Source organism: Cordyceps fumosorosea (genome assembly GCF_001636725.1).
Source record: "Cordyceps fumosorosea ARSEF 2679 chromosome Unknown scaffold_14, whole genome shotgun sequence".
Classification (NCBI taxonomy): Eukaryota; Fungi; Ascomycota; class Sordariomycetes; order Hypocreales; family Cordycipitaceae; genus Cordyceps; species Cordyceps fumosorosea.
In genome coordinates this window covers 623,546-638,132 of record NW_017387314.1, presented here as the reverse complement: position 1 = coordinate 638,132, position 14,587 = coordinate 623,546, and the positions used below count along the sequence as shown (strand labels likewise).

The 14,587-nt window shown below is 54.6% G+C and overlaps 6 protein-coding genes across 6 annotated transcripts; 2 read left to right on the top strand and 4 right to left on the bottom strand.

Annotated features, from left to right (window-relative positions):
• Positions 1 to 71: 71 nt before the first annotated feature.
• On the bottom strand, positions 72 to 1,535 carry ISF_05857 (LAP2 like protein; the record flags this gene model as incomplete). The annotated part of the gene is made up of 3 exons (XM_018849462.1): positions 72 to 353; positions 404 to 1,138; positions 1,353 to 1,535. The coding sequence occupies 3 exons, from the start codon at positions 1,533 to 1,535 to the stop codon at positions 72 to 74; spliced, it is 1,200 nt and encodes a 399-aa protein (XP_018703489.1).
• A 594-nt stretch (positions 1,536 to 2,129) lies between these two features.
• On the bottom strand, positions 2,130 to 2,654 carry ISF_05856 (cupin domain protein; the record flags this gene model as incomplete). Its single annotated transcript, XM_018849461.1, has 2 exons — positions 2,130 to 2,508; positions 2,614 to 2,654. 2 exons carry the CDS (start codon positions 2,652 to 2,654, stop codon positions 2,130 to 2,132), a joined length of 420 nt encoding a protein of 139 aa, XP_018703488.1.
• A 516-nt stretch (positions 2,655 to 3,170) lies between these two features.
• ISF_05855 (Alcohol dehydrogenase superfamily, zinc-type) lies at positions 3,171 to 4,217 on the top strand (the record flags this gene model as incomplete). Its single annotated transcript, XM_018849460.1, has 1 exon — positions 3,171 to 4,217. One exon carries the CDS (start codon positions 3,171 to 3,173, stop codon positions 4,215 to 4,217), a length of 1,047 nt encoding a protein of 348 aa, XP_018703487.1.
• A 1,052-nt stretch (positions 4,218 to 5,269) lies between these two features.
• ISF_05854 (hypothetical protein) lies at positions 5,270 to 5,884 on the top strand (the record flags this gene model as incomplete). Its single annotated transcript, XM_018849459.1, has 1 exon — positions 5,270 to 5,884. The coding sequence occupies one exon, from the start codon at positions 5,270 to 5,272 to the stop codon at positions 5,882 to 5,884; it is 615 nt and encodes a 204-aa protein (XP_018703486.1).
• Positions 5,885 to 7,002: 1,118 nt separating this feature from the next.
• Positions 7,003 to 9,747, bottom strand: ISF_05853 (DNA replication complex GINS protein psf2; the record flags this gene model as incomplete). Its single annotated transcript, XM_018849458.1, has 6 exons — positions 7,003 to 7,668; positions 7,724 to 7,921; positions 8,435 to 9,404; positions 9,468 to 9,479; positions 9,532 to 9,618; positions 9,695 to 9,747. 6 exons carry the CDS (start codon positions 9,745 to 9,747, stop codon positions 7,003 to 7,005), a joined length of 1,986 nt encoding a protein of 661 aa, XP_018703485.1.
• A 2,413-nt stretch (positions 9,748 to 12,160) lies between these two features.
• On the bottom strand, positions 12,161 to 12,839 carry ISF_05852 (MARVEL-like domain protein; the record flags this gene model as incomplete). The annotated part of the gene is made up of 3 exons (XM_018849457.1): positions 12,161 to 12,353; positions 12,411 to 12,631; positions 12,687 to 12,839. The coding sequence occupies 3 exons, from the start codon at positions 12,837 to 12,839 to the stop codon at positions 12,161 to 12,163; spliced, it is 567 nt and encodes a 188-aa protein (XP_018703484.1).
• Between the last annotated feature and the right edge of the window lie 1,748 nt (positions 12,840 to 14,587).

Here is a 14,587-nt window from a genome sequence, read left to right as displayed (position 1 = left end):
CTGTATCTGAAAGATAACGCTACCGTAATTTGCTGCAGGCACCAAAGCCAGCATAAGTCCATCGTCAAGATTTACAGCTCGCCAGAGTTCCACTCGCCAGAGTCCAACTCGCCACCCTGGCTAAAGTCGTGCTTGGCCAGCTCGTAGGCCAGGCCGAGCGTCATCTTGGCGTGCTGCAGCATGTGGTCGAAGGACAGGTACTTGATCGAGTCGTCGGTGGAGTGGATGTGAGGGTCGGAGTCCTCAAAGGCAGACTCGATGACGAACGCAGAAGGATAGCCGGCCTTGGAAGCCGAGGCGTGGTCGGAGCAGGCGTAGCCGCACTTGGTCTCGACCCAGGGGATGTCACAGTACTGCAGCGTGTTAGTCTGGCGAGATGGCTCTGGGGAAATCATAGACGTACCTCTTCAATGACGACCTTGATAAACTTGGTCAGACCGGGGTCGACAAAGTCCATAATAACACCGACGCTCTCGGGCTTGCCAGCGTCGAGGGTGCCCTGGACGTAGCCGGTCATGTCCTGCTGGAGCATAGCCTTGACAACGCGGCCGCTGCGCGCATACTCGCTAAAGATTGCCTGGCTCCCCAGGAGACCGGCCTCTTCGGCGCTGTACCAGTGGAACTCGATCGTGTTGTGGGCCTTGCCGTCGACGATATCCTGCGACTGGAGGATGGTTCGGAACGCCTCCATGATCGTCACGGTACCGCTGCCATCGTCGTCGGCACCGGGGGCGGCCAGGACAGTAGGCAGCCAGAGGTTGGTAGAATCCTGGTGGGCGCCAATGACGACCGTATCGTTGGTGCGGCCGGGGATGGTGGCGATGACGGAGTGCTGCTTCCAGGGATGGGGGAAGCTCTCAGCGAAGACGGTGCCGTTGGCGCCGGCCTCCTTGATGATGCTCTTGACCTTTTCGAGGACCCAGTCGGAGGACTGCAGACCGTAGTCGGACTTATAGTATCGGGTGTAGAAGCTGGTGAGCTTTTCGAGGTTCTTTTGCATCTCGCTCTTGGAAAGGGACTTGGAGAGCTCGGCGACGGACTTTTGCTGCGTCACCTTTTTAGGGAACTGGACGGTAGCTCTCGTCCCGGCTGTACCGAGCTCGCGGTGTTCGGTAATGTCCATGAAGCTCTGGCCATTCTATATTGCGAAACATGTTAGCTGATGTTGGTCGGGTCGTGCCAAGTGTCCTTGCAGGACGACAGCGGTGATGGCGAGTCAGTCGCAGCAGCAGGACCTGCTCAAACATCTGCCCAACCGCAGAAGCTGCTCAACCATAGCGATGCTGGTCCTGAAAGTTTCTTCATAGTTCTCTTTTGACCCTCGGCATCTTGGATCGGGGGGCGTTGCTTACGCGGCGAAGCTCCCATTTATCTTCGTCGGTTACCCATTGCTGCTCGCCGGGGGCTGTCTCGATGAGGAACTGCTCTTCGGGGTGGAGCACGACAAGGTCGTCGATGACGGCGCCGTTTTCAATAACACGGGCAGCAACTGCGGGAGCGCAAGCAGCGATTACTGAAGCTGTGGAAAATTTCATGTTGGGGAACTGTTGGAGATGATGGTGAAAGGATGAAACGAGACGATGACGTGCGGAGAGGAAGCCAGCATACCTGAGGATCCGCAGGTGACACACTCACCTAATTTATTGGGTTCGGCACGCTGTACCAGTAAAAGGGCCTGGGTGCAGTAGCCTGGGTGCCTGGGGTAACTGTGGCGGTCGGCCAATGGCAGCCAGGCATAAGAGCCAGGGTAGTGCCTCTAAACCTGACTAGTAGGTATAGCCGCCGTCTGTCTTTGTCCACGGCCCCCAAGTCGGGCCCTATTAGTGCCGTTGACTGCCATGTGAGCGCTGTAATTTGATCCCCGGCGCCACGCGATCGCTGTATCACGTCGTCAAGGATGCAACCTTGCCATCTGAACAAGTGCAACCTTGGCTCGAAATGGCCTTGTGATCAAAACTTCTTCTTCTAAGCTGCAAGGAAATTGTGTGGATAATAAAATCCTTTTATTTTAGACTTATCAGAGTGGAGTTGGATCCAAAGCCTGGGCTATATACCGATAGCTAGGTAGGTACATAGGTAGGTAGGGTAGGTATGTTGGTGACATGACCATGATAATCCATCCTCCAGACTTAGAGCTTAATATCGGCAAACTCCTCATCGACAACCGTCAGCGCGCCGTAGCCGCCCTTGTCAACCACCTCGTCGTCCACGACCATGGTCGCTAGCAGCTTCGCCGGCTCCGTCGTGCTGTAGTTGTTGCTGACCTTGTGGTGGCAGCAGGGCGCCTCGAAGAAGCTCTCGCCCTTGGTAAGCACCTTGGTCTCCTCGTCGTTCATCTTGTTGATGACGGTGCCCTCGAGCACCAGCACTGACACAGACGCCCCCGCGTGCTTGTGAGGCGGCGTGGCCGCGTTGGGCGGGAAGGTGACGAGGATGCCGATGGAGGACTTGCCGGGGCAGTTGGGCAGCTTGTAGTGGTAGGCCACCTCCACGGACGGCAGGGGACGGCTGGAAGCTGGTGGTTAGCCGGCATTCTAGAAACCTTCTCAAATGTGCTCCAAGGGGAGGATAAAATCAGACGGAGCTGCTCCATTTTCTGCTTGTTCTACTTACCCACGCTCGTACTTGGGAAGTTCGGGGATAGTGAAGACCATTTTGTAAGTAAAATGTGAAGAGAATTCGGTGGCGATTGTTTTGTTTGCTGAAGATGTCTTGAGTGAGTTGTTCTGCTGATAATAAAAAAAACAGTTTCCTCTGCCATTTCTTTCCCTACTTATATATACCATCAGCAGCAGCGGCGCACATGCTGATGGCACGACACCGCCGCCTCCGGCACCGAGTGGGGCTCAACACCCGGTCCCCGAATACCCGCATACCCGATCGATCGGGTTTGGCCCGACAGCAACGGTTTCCGGAAACGGAAAACTGAAGCGTTTGCCACACATGCACAGCTCTACGAATACGGTGATTATGACGTTCTTGGGCTTTTGTATAAAAGCCATTGCTTATCTACCTGTCAGGCTATCTGCCAATTCAGACCATCCGCTGATCCAACGTCACTATTCAACGACACAGCTATCTGGCTTCTTTTCCTTTCCCAATAGTGGCCAACTTGAATCATATCTTACAAAACTCAACCTATTCTCAGCATGAATTCTCTACCCCCAACAATGAAGGTGGTCCACCAGCCGGACCCCAACTCCGTCAAGCTTGTTCTCGAGGACGGCCCACTGCCCACGCTGACGCATCCCGAAGATTGCCTGATTCGCATTTACACCGCCTCACCCTGTCTCGGTGAGCTTCACTGGGAGAAGAACTTTCCCTCCCTCTTCGACCCCAACCGCGAGCGGGTACCGTGCACCGAGGCCGCCGGCGTCGTCATCCAGGCACCGGCGCCCCACCCCGACGATGCCTCCGCGCCCAACCAGCGGGTCTTCAAGGAAGGCGACCACGTCTTCTTCCGCCTCAGACCAGCCATGACGGGCAACCTTCGGCAGTTCTCCGTCGCCCGCACCTCGCAGATGGCGCGCAAGCCCGCCAGCCTCGGGTGGGTGGAGGCCGGCGCGACGCCGCTGAGCGCCCTGACAGCTTGGCAGGGCGTCTTCGACAACAGCCTTCTCGACCACCGCGGCTTGTTCGGCGACGAGGCGGCGCGCCAGGCAAATGGTCGCCTTCGCGTGCTCGTCACCGGCGCGGGAGGCGTGGTCGGCTCCTGGGCGGTGCAGCTCGCTGCGCTGGCCGGCGCCGGCGCGGTCGTGGCGTACACGGGAGGCACGTCGTCGGCCGCGCAGGTCACGCGACTGGGTGCCACTGATATCGTGGACTACAAGCAGATAAACCTGGCGGACTGGGTGGCGCAGGACCCTGAGCGGCGATCTGTGGATGCCGTCCTGGACTGCGTGGGAGGCGCGACGCTGTCGTCCTGCTGGCACGCGGTCAAGGAGGGCGGTGTGCTGCTCAGCGTTGCCAGCGACCCTGCGCAGGAGAAGCCACGATCCTTGCACAAGGCCCTCTCCGCTTCCAAGTGGTTCCTTGTTGAGCCGGACGGGAGCCAGCTTGAGCTGATCGCGAAGCTTATGGAGGCGGGCAAGTGCGTCACCAAGGTGGACAGTGCGGTGGACTTTGAGGACTTCCAAGTCGCTTTCGACAAGGTAGAAAACAAGACAGCGAAGGGAAAAGTCGTCATTAAGTTGGCGCAGTTCAGAGACATAGATTAGCGTTTAGTTTCGCTACATAATTCCTTCATCGATCTGTCTCTCTAGAATGGCTAGCATGGCAAACACGGACGTTTTCATAGGCGTTCATTTTGATCAAGTCCATGAAAATACAGAATTTCCGCTTTTCCTACCAATCATCCTGTCCTCTTAAACACTGCACGTAAAACGAGATAGGATTGACTCGACAAGCTGCAGTACACTCCTCTTGAAAGCCACCCACCGTGGCTTTTAGTGCTGGCATTCTATGAGCAAGTGGATGCGCAAAATCACATTGCTTTGAAAGACACTCTCTGGCTTGGCGGAGGACGGTTCTCAGGCGCGCACAGTAGCAGTTCTTTTGTGTCTTATCCTCGCACAGGTCGACGTGTTCGTTGGCTGCCTTCACGCAAGGGATAGCACAGCTGGGAAAATAGCGAAACGCAACGTCGGTGCTATTTCCGCGTTCGGCAACGGAGAAGGCCGCTGCAATGGTCGTAAGCGCCAGTGGTAGAATAGTAGCCAGCTTCATTTTGAAACTGCAGTTCATGGAAAGTAGTGAAGGGTAGTGTTTGTCTGAACCAGGAAGCTGTGTTGGTTGCGACGAGGAGGGAAGGGTGCGGCATCAGAGAGAATACTGACATTTAAATGGTAGAGTACTCAAATATACTAGAATAGATCTTAGGCTTTTACTATTTTCAGAGTTTGTAATTTGCTTATTTACTCTACTCAGCTACCTGATTGATGGTCCGTCGCGAACTTCAGCCCTTTAGCTTGCGGGTTGAGATGCACTAAATGCTGTTGGTTGGGTGCAAGACTACACTACTTATAAGCGGTTGAGGCTCTAGAGGTGGACTTTGATGTCTGATGGAGCGCTTAATATCTTAAGTTTCACGTTAAAGTTCTTAAAAAAATTGAAATTACAAATTGCGCTTCTATCTATGTATTTTGCGAGCCTATCCAGTGAGTCACCGCAAAAGCCTTGTGCTCCTGTATATGTTCAACCCTTTCCATGATCGCAACATTTGCCCTTCCGCGATTTGAAACAACCATCCCTAATTACCTCTCCATCCATCATGCCGAGTCTGGCCCGCATCCTCCTCGCCGCGGCCGCCCTGCTCGCCTCCGCGCCCATCGCCGCCGCCCTCACCATCCCCTACGACCTCCCCGACGGCGTCTACCAGATCGACTGGCTCCCCGGCGGCAAGAACTCCATCGCCTCGTGGACCTACTTTGACATCCCCCACGACGTCAACATGACCAACACCAAGTGGAACGGCAAGCTGCCGCTGCCCGTCAAGCACTACGACATCCACTGCCTGCTCGAGGACCATCGCATGGAGAACGTCACCGTCTCCAACTTTACGCGCCCGGACGACCAGTCCAAGGCGATGGCGATGCTGGGCAACTGGTGCGAGATCACAACGTACGTGCAAAAGGACGCCATGGTGTTTGGCCTGCACAACGACATGATGTGGTACGTCTGCAACTGGGACAACATGCACAACTACCAGGAGAACCAGCAGCGCTGCTCCAGGCGTGAGATTGCGGAGGCGTCGAGGCTGATTACGAGCCGCTGCGGCGAGGAGACGCGCGGCGAGCTGAGTATCGGCCTATGGCAGAAGACGTACGGGAGGAGTCATCGCTTCGGGGACGTTTGCAATGGGAAGGATACGTGGAGCGAGAACTAATTGAGACACTGGCTTTTCATGGGAGAAGAAAGGCGGCCATGGATCACGGACACGTTTGTTTTCTTTGACGTGACAAGGAAACCGGCCGTCTTGACCCCGTGGGAGTCGACTGGTGGCAGTGGAAAGGACAACGGGATTACGAGAGACGCTTCAAGAATGCATCAAAGCTAGCTTTAGGGTATTAATAGATCTATTTCTAGCTCACGGGAACGATCTCTGAGTCTGCTTTGTGTAAGCGGTGCATTGACCAAGTAGAACGGCTCCCGACCAAAAGACACCGCCCCCTCCTTTTCAGCACACACTTGACAAAGGCCTTCTAGGACTAGGTATTGTCAAAGTAAGAAAATGTAACCTTCTATAAATCTATGAATCGCTGTTTATACATTTCCATGCTCTTCTCATCATGTTAGAACAATCCACTTCTCTAACAGTACCAACAGTACCAACAGGTCCTGCCTTCCATCAGCCTGCTCCAAGACCGCCAGCTCAAACGGCACCAAGAACAAATCACCAAACGCCTCGAAGTTTGCAAAATGCCACCGACACGCAATCAATCATCTCATCGCCATCACAAGCCAGCCCCGCCCAGTGCGCTTCGCCTAACTCGGATGCGCTCCCGCCTCGTCGGCGCACCGCCGCTCCTAGAGGGGCTTTATGATGACAGGCCGCTGCACGACGCACTGCCAGAGGATCCGGAGGTGTTGCCGTTCCAAGAAGTGGTTGAACAAGTACGCCGAAGACAACTGAATCTGCGGAGTCGGCGGATCGCAGCGCCAAAGCAAGTTTCGCGTCAGCCCAGTACGAGAACCCGCGTGCTGAGAGCCGAGTTGGATGCAACAAGCAGCGCTGGTTGGATCGGAGATGGTTATCGCAGCTTGGGGGACAGCTTTTTGTCGACTTTTGACCGTGGCACGTCGGTCGCGAGCGGTGGGACTTTTGTTCAGGCCAGAGGTCGCGGTCGCGTGCTATCGCTCGAGACGATGTTGGGCCTGCTCCCCCGACTGTACACCAGTATATGCAATGAATGCTGGAGGATGAACTCTGCACCACCAGTTCCAATGTATATCAGATAGCTTGTCAATTTCATATCGTCGTCAAAAATCGTGTGCCGTATCCCCCTACAACCCCATGTCGTCGTCGTCGCTGCCGTCGTAGTCATCGTCCGCGCCGCCGGCCTCCTCCTCCTCCTCTCTGCGCGTCGCCTCCGCGCTCGCGCCCAGCTTCCTGACGCCCTCCACAACAGCCGTCAGGAAGCCCCTGCTCTCCGCGAGCTCCATCGCGCCGACACCCCGCAAGCTCATGACGCCGTCGATGCCGGCCTCGAGGCGCGCCGTGCTCTCGCGCATCTTGGCGTCGCGAACCTCCTGCAGGTCGCGCAGCAGCGAGCGCACCTCCGCGGCGGACGGCACGTCGTCGTGCGCGTGCGTCAGCAGCATCTCGGCGAGCTCGCGCCAGTGGTACGGGATGGCGCCGGACGGCGCGTCGGCGGTGCACGAGGGCAAGAAGGGCGGCGACAGCGGCGTCGTCGAGTCGGGGTCGTTCAAGGGCCGGGCGTTGCCGGTCGAGTCGGCGCGGACGGGGGGCGGGGGAGGGGGCGCCCAGCCGGCGGTGTCGATGGTGGTCTCGTGGTGGACGATGTCGCGGAGGGACGCGGGGTGCAGCCAGGCCGGGGCGACGATGTTGGCGCGGCGCTGCTTCTTTAGCAGGAGGGCGAGCCACAGGGGGAGTTCGCTTCGTCTCGGTGGTCGGAGGGACGGCGTGGTGCCCTGTTCGCGGAGCAATGGCTGGTTAGCAACGAGGCCGTGGTTAGGATTGGTAGTCGCGACGCGCTCCACGTACTCCCAGAAGCTCAATGCTGTCAAGCCGTTGCCGCGGTACAACTGTGACGAGCTCCATTTCGCACAAGAAAGCCACCTCATTTGGGACAAGAGCATTAGGCAACGGGAGAGCCATCTTGCCGGGCTCGGCTGGTGTGATGTTGAAGTTGTATGAGGGTGGTGATGAGGGTTGGTCAGACGCCAAAAACTGCCCCTCCCTCTGTGGTCGATTGTCTATGGCAGACTCTAGGCGGCCAACCAAGTGAGTGGCATCGACAGCTACAGTCCGAGAACGGCAAAATTTTTAAAAATGTAGCAAGTCCAGAGAAATAGATTTGGCTTTAGGAGCTTGCCCGTGTTCTGGTTCAGTGGCATAAAATTCAGAACAGAAAATCACGAATTATTCTTCAACGCCTTCGGAAGCCACTGTCTAATGGCTAGCCGTATGTAGAATTGCAACATAATGTATGCCAAATATTGAAAGTAGAGATGTTGATTTTTGATATTAAAATAATTTTTTCGCTACCCAAAACCTACTCAAGAAACTTTTCCGTCCTGTCGTAGATGCTCCTCGTTTTTGGCTGTATGTCCTTCTCATGCCCTTCACACATGCAACAAGAGGCCAATAAACCGAGCCTCCCAGGTTAGCACAGCAAACATTCCATACTCCCTCTCAAAGTGCGAAATCATCCAGCCCAACTGCAAACACATCATCTCTCCCCGGCCAACTCACGGAAGCATAGTCTGGTGGCATCTCATATCCCGGCGACGCATCGTACAGGTCGCCGCCCGCGACAAATTCGTCCAGATACTCCGCGCACACCGCGTCCAACTCGCCCTTCCAGCACGTCGCCCCCCCGATACGCACCTGCAGCGAGATGTACCGCAGCAAATTCCGCAGCTCCCCGCGCAGGCTGCTGCTCCCCGCGCCCGCCGCGATGCCCTGGGGCAGCCGCTGCCGCAGCTCGTCGAGCATGCGCTGCCCGCAGAGGAGGTGCGCCTCGGCGGCCTCCCTGTCCCCGTTCAGGGCCTCGAAGACGGCGAAGAGCATCGAGCAGAGCACCGCTGCACGGGTGCCGCCGCACGTCCCCTCCTCCGGGTTGCGCATCTGCTGGATCGCGAGGCCGTAGTGCGCCAGCGCGAGGCTGTAGCTGTCGCTGCCGAATCCGGGCTGCTCTTGTGGTATGGGCTGAGGCTTCTGCTTGGATATGATGAGGATGTGCACGGCCATGTTGGCGTAGCGGACGGCGAGGTTCTCCTGGACCAGTCGGGGAACCGTGTCAGTCCAGAACGTGGCGTCAAGAATGCCAGCTTCGACAAAACTGTCCATGGCTGCGGGATCGCGACCATGAAAGGCAGGTAGAGGCGTTCCTCCCAGGCTACTTCCACTACTGCTGAACGTCCTTTCCCGCCCGTTGAAGTAGTCGAATGGATGGTAGTAGGGCGAGTACGAGTTCGACATCGGCGGCGTCGCCGGCTCATTGCTGGTAACAGAGAGGGTGGCGACGCTTTCGTCCAAGGTAGGAATCTCTGGGCTCTCTGAAGGTCTCAATGACTTGCATCTGGCTCCTAAATGTGTAGCAGAGGAGCTCTTGGTGGATGGGATCTTCCTGCACGGCGTCTCGTAGCCGCCACACACGCCGGACCACTTCAGACAGCGGTTGCAGCTGGGCTTGACCTCGTCGCATTTGACGTGGCGCTTCCTATCGAATGTTAATTTTATCCACGTAAGTGATATGCTACGGTCAAGAAGCAATGCAACTTACTTGCCTGTATCCCTGTTAGTGGATGCCACATACACTCGCAGTGAGAAACCAGATGTGCACTTACATGAAACGCATCCAGTACGAACCTTGGGATATTTGGCTCGCCGGCTTTTCGGACGCTCCAGCACCGGAAAGCTTGTCATAAGAAGTCCTTCATAATGTTTGCTGTACATGGTCAGTCGCGTTTCATATGGCGCGTGGAGTGCCAGGGTGGAGGAACTGCACACCTAGGCACAACCCCAGTCGGCAGACGGAGGCGGTTCTTTGCGCTAGAGGCCATCTTCAGAGATGGTATAGACTTGAAGATACAGAGGTATTTGGGTCTTGAATGTCGTTGATTTTTGAAAGTATGCGCCACCAAAATAAAGCTTTCGTAGGGCTGTTGATGGGGTCCGGGTGCAATAAGACAGGAACGCAAAAGCATATTATATACACTCGGCCGCTCTACCGGTGAGGCCCGGCACTAGTCAAAGGCATCCGCAGGGCCCGAAATCCGAGCCTCGCGTCTTGTAGTCTATACTCATCAAGGGAGAGGCTAAGGAAGGGGTGTTCAGATAGTGAGCTATGGGCGGTGGTTGTTGCCAACCTCTTAGCGGTGCGACCATTTCGTGTAAAGGCTGAGTCACTCGATAAGCATTGACCAGAATATGAAAAAGGATAGGAAGATGACAGACTGCGGGTAGACGTCACGGCTGCGATGGCGCGCCTTGCCCCGCCAGCACTCCTACCGTGCAGACGAGGGGGGGACGCCCGAGTCCTGTCCTAATTATCTAGGGACTTCGGTGGTCGAGGCTACAGGCTAGAGGGGGGTGTGGGAGAAATTGACGGTAAAGAAAAAAGAGAAGTACAAGGGGGGGGGGGGGGTAGCAGTCTTTCGGCTGAGGCTAGGTCTCCCCGACTAATGGGATCAAGGGTCTATATGCAACCCCAATTGTCGCTTCATTTTGTACTTTTGTCGACTATCTTGTCTTCGGCAGCCTCTCTCAGGCTTGAGCCACCCAAAGGATGCTTACCTTGAGCCAAGCAAGACAGCAAGCTGTATCACTGCATGCCTCCATCGGTGGATCAGCCCTATCGCATATTGCTTTGTGCGGCTCACCGCCATCGGATCATGAATCCGAATATATGGTCTCTATAGACAGTGGCTTGAAACTACACAATCTACTTGCCAACCGTCATCGGGCCGTCCGCGAGGACCGAGGTGGCAACTTGGACCAGTCGCGCTGACCAAACAAGAGACGAACGCTGAAGACAAAATTAAACTTTTGGGGAATTCTAGATCTCATACCATGGAGCCGAATGCTGGGATTTGCGCCGCTAAAAAAAAAAAAAAAAAAAAAAAAAAAAAAAAAAAAAAGAAAAACAGCCCGAGCCTGGCCAAAGTGTGTGCTTGTTAGCCGCGCCTCGCCCTGCCCATCCGTCGGCGGTACAATTTGGTCTTAGCACGATATCCATCCGTAGGCATGGTCAATCTCTCGGTGCAACTCTAATTCCCTATTTCGCCGATGGGAATAATGCGAAGCGAAAACAATTATCTAAGCCATGTACGGCAGCCTAGTCCCAGAGTTTCGGTGTAAGGCTATCGGTTCTTCCGTGTCGAGTACGGGGGAAAAGGTGGCTAAACCAAGCTTGGGCAATGCCATTTTCAGCTCGTCAATGGCGGACTTGAATTGGCAGGCTGGCGGAGTTCCTACAAGCCATGCAGCGATCTTCCCTTCCTTCTGGAGGAACGGGAGACTCATATGTTACAAGATGAGACTTACAGGATGTAGGCGGGATTTACCGGGGCTTTGGGGGCGAACCCTCCCCCAGTTGCCAGGTAGACGACGTCAGATGAACGGGACGATGCTGGGCCCCGGCTGACCGGGTGCTCTGGGGCTTTCCCGTAATCAATCAGAGACACGACTACGAAGTATGAGCACTGTTTAGAGTCACAAGAATCGGCCAGGAAGGTCTGATTGGCGGGTGAGAAGCCGGGCTAGACCATTGGCGGAGCGACGGACAGCGGGTTCGAGACAACAGGGCCCCCCAAAATAATAGAAGTAAAATCGAAATAAAATCGACAAGGCAGAATGAGACTCAAAAGGGGTCCCTGATCCTTGCTACGATCATTCTACTAGCCTCCCCTGCACCGGCTGGGTGGTGCTGGGTGGGTTCCGTCACCCCGGCTAGGTGGGTTCAGATCCGGCCGGAGCTCCGTCAAGCACCGACGCCGATGGGTTTCGGGTGGGTTCACTGGGTGGGTTCGCCCGACGGTTATTCAGGGGGCGCCCGTTTTACAGAAGATGCTACTTATACAATATGATTCGATCTGATCACAGACTGTAGGGCTATCCAATCATCATCGATAGAGCGGCGTCGAGCCATCAGTTGCGCCCGTCTGAGGGGAACAGCATCTCGTTCATCCACGGCACTATTGACGCCTACGCAAAATAGCTTCCTTCATTAAACAAATGTATTAAAATTTGAGCGCAACAATTATTAATGCTCAAATACTCCCCGCATCGAAATAAAAAAAAATTCACAGTCAAAATATCCCCTTAGTAGCATTACTCCTCAGCAAAGCCACCGCGAGACAGACGGTGGACAATCAAGGGTCGGCACCTAGTAAGTTACCAACGTTCACCTCTACAACAACCATGTATGAGGCATGCCGACCGCAGCTCGATACTAGCCCAGCATCGGGCCGAAAACTAAACGGTAGTTGTGGCAGGCTCTGCTACGCCCCGTGCGGCCGGTGCGACCGGGGCAGCAGAGTGTGTCGTCTCCGCCGTCTCTGCCGTCCCCGGTCGCTTTGCGTGATGAAGCGTGCCAGTGCCTTCTCTCTCGGCACGATGGCTACGATACATATATGCCTCCACCAGAGCGTTGATCAGTAGGAAGAAGCTGCACAACGGTCAGTGAATGTACGCTTTCCATCACGTCACGGGGCTGTTCACTCACAAGGCAAAAAAGTTAAAGGCAATGACCGTCTTCTTCAAGCTGCACTTGCCAAAGAAGTCGCTGTAGTAGCATCGTTGACGAGCCCAGTCTTGCGCCGAGAAGATGAACGAGGTGAGCCAGAGGTAAGAGAAGATGAGGTTCACAGGCCACATGTGTCCGCCATATCTGCCGACGAGGGGCAGAAGCATGCCAACGGTCCAAATTGCAACCGTAAGGACGGCCTATACAAAGGTTAGAGTAGAATGGAATGAGTGGCCGCCGCATGGGGCGACTTACAATGGTTTCTTGGTAGACGATGTGCGTGCGGCGGTTGGCGAGGGCGCCAAACTTGCTCAAAAAGTACGACACAATGCCCATGACAATCACTGCAGATACCCATACCATAAAATGGTTGAAAAGGGCAAAGAACCGGATAGGTGATCGAGCCATGGTGTTGATCGCTGGAGTTGCTGGAGTTGCTGGAATTGCTAGAGTTGCTAGAGTTGCTGGATTGCGAGTTTGTAAGTTTGTATAATTCTTGCTCGGATGTATCACGGCATTCTCGAGTTTATGAGGAATCTATAGGACGGTGCTCGACTCTATAGAGCAAACAGTGCTTGCGCCTCTCTCTGCCTCTGACTGTCATCTGCACAAACCTAGGACGCATGCGGAGGAAGACGGCACATGAGTTCAACGGGATTCACGGCTCATCACGCCACTACCAGACGAATAATATTAACTTTGTGTTTCGGCGAGTCTATTCGTACGCACTCTACATCATCTCATACTCTCAACCATCCTTTGCTTTCCGGGTCTTTTCCAAGCACTGCGCGCACCTGCACCTCTTTTTTAAGGACTATTCGCTTGTCCCTCAAGGCGCACGCTCTAGTAGTACACATCACGAAGAGGTTCTTACCATCTTGCAATAAATACATTTTTGCGAATATTTCAACTAGACAAAACAGTCCATCAAGTCTCTCTGGCGGGGCGTTAGAATTCGAATTTACAGTTAGGAATGGGATTCCTGGGCGTTGACTTGACGGCATTCTGACGTAGCGGGCCGGCGCCATCAGTCGCCTGTGGCCCTCAGCTCCAACACCAACACAGTGCAGCTCCCATAAAATAGTTGCAGCCAGCCAATTGCTCCTTCCTAAAATCTCAAGAAAACGCTAAATGTGTATACCTGAAGCTCTGATAAATCGGATCCGGAAGATCCGGAGGGGAGCTGAGGTTCGTGGGCAGGGCAGGTGACTTTCACTCACTAACAGGCTCACAACGTGGCGCATAGCCTAGACTGTAAGCCACGACGAAAGGACAGGGTGGCGCGCACTGTGTATAGAAGCAGAGCTGCATGTTTCAATGGAATTGATCAGTTTCTTTTTGAATGAAGCTAGAAGTACAGTTGGCCTGGCTGTGCTGAGTCTGAATCGCTGTGTCGGGAGAGGCCATCCCCAGAGTTGTCGGTCGGGCTTGGCTTTTGGACAGGAAGAAATGGAAGAAAGAATAAAAGAAAAACGGAAAAAAAAAGGAGAAAAAAGGAGGGAAGAAGAGCAAAAGAAGTGTTTTCATTGCAAGAGGAAAAAGGCTATACCGATTGTATCGAGTCTGACCCAATTGTCCAATTGCTATTCATGATGTATATGTGTGAGCCAGTCGTGAATGACACGGCAGCGTGTGAACAGGCATTGGTCACGGATGATGCACGGGGCACATTCACATCCTTTCCAGAGCATGCTCGGCGAATATCCACCTATACTCCCGTCTTAGTAGAGAATCCTCACAACTTTGTCTTAGCATGTTCGTACTCGCTCCCTCAACTACATGTTCTAACGACATTAGCCGTAGTGTGTTTTCCTCATCGCTGTGGCTTTCTGCACCTCGGTTTAATCCGAGCATTCTAGCTCCAGTCTAAGCCTCGTTTCTCTTGGACGGCCGGCCAGTAAGAAGTCTGCATATCCAGGGTCAGCCGCGCCGTGGTTCAATTCGTGATGGGATCCTCTGCTAATCTGGAACACCGTTAGCCTGCGACGAGCGGAGCATAGCGCTCAATGATAGATACACCCTCCTGCACCTGAAGCGACTCTTTGGCTCTTGGATACGAGCCTGCGCTCGATGGCATAGTGCGTATGTCTTCTTCGAAACTGTCAGCTTGTGCGAGATGAAGATTAGACTATTCAGATAGAGACAGTGGACCAACG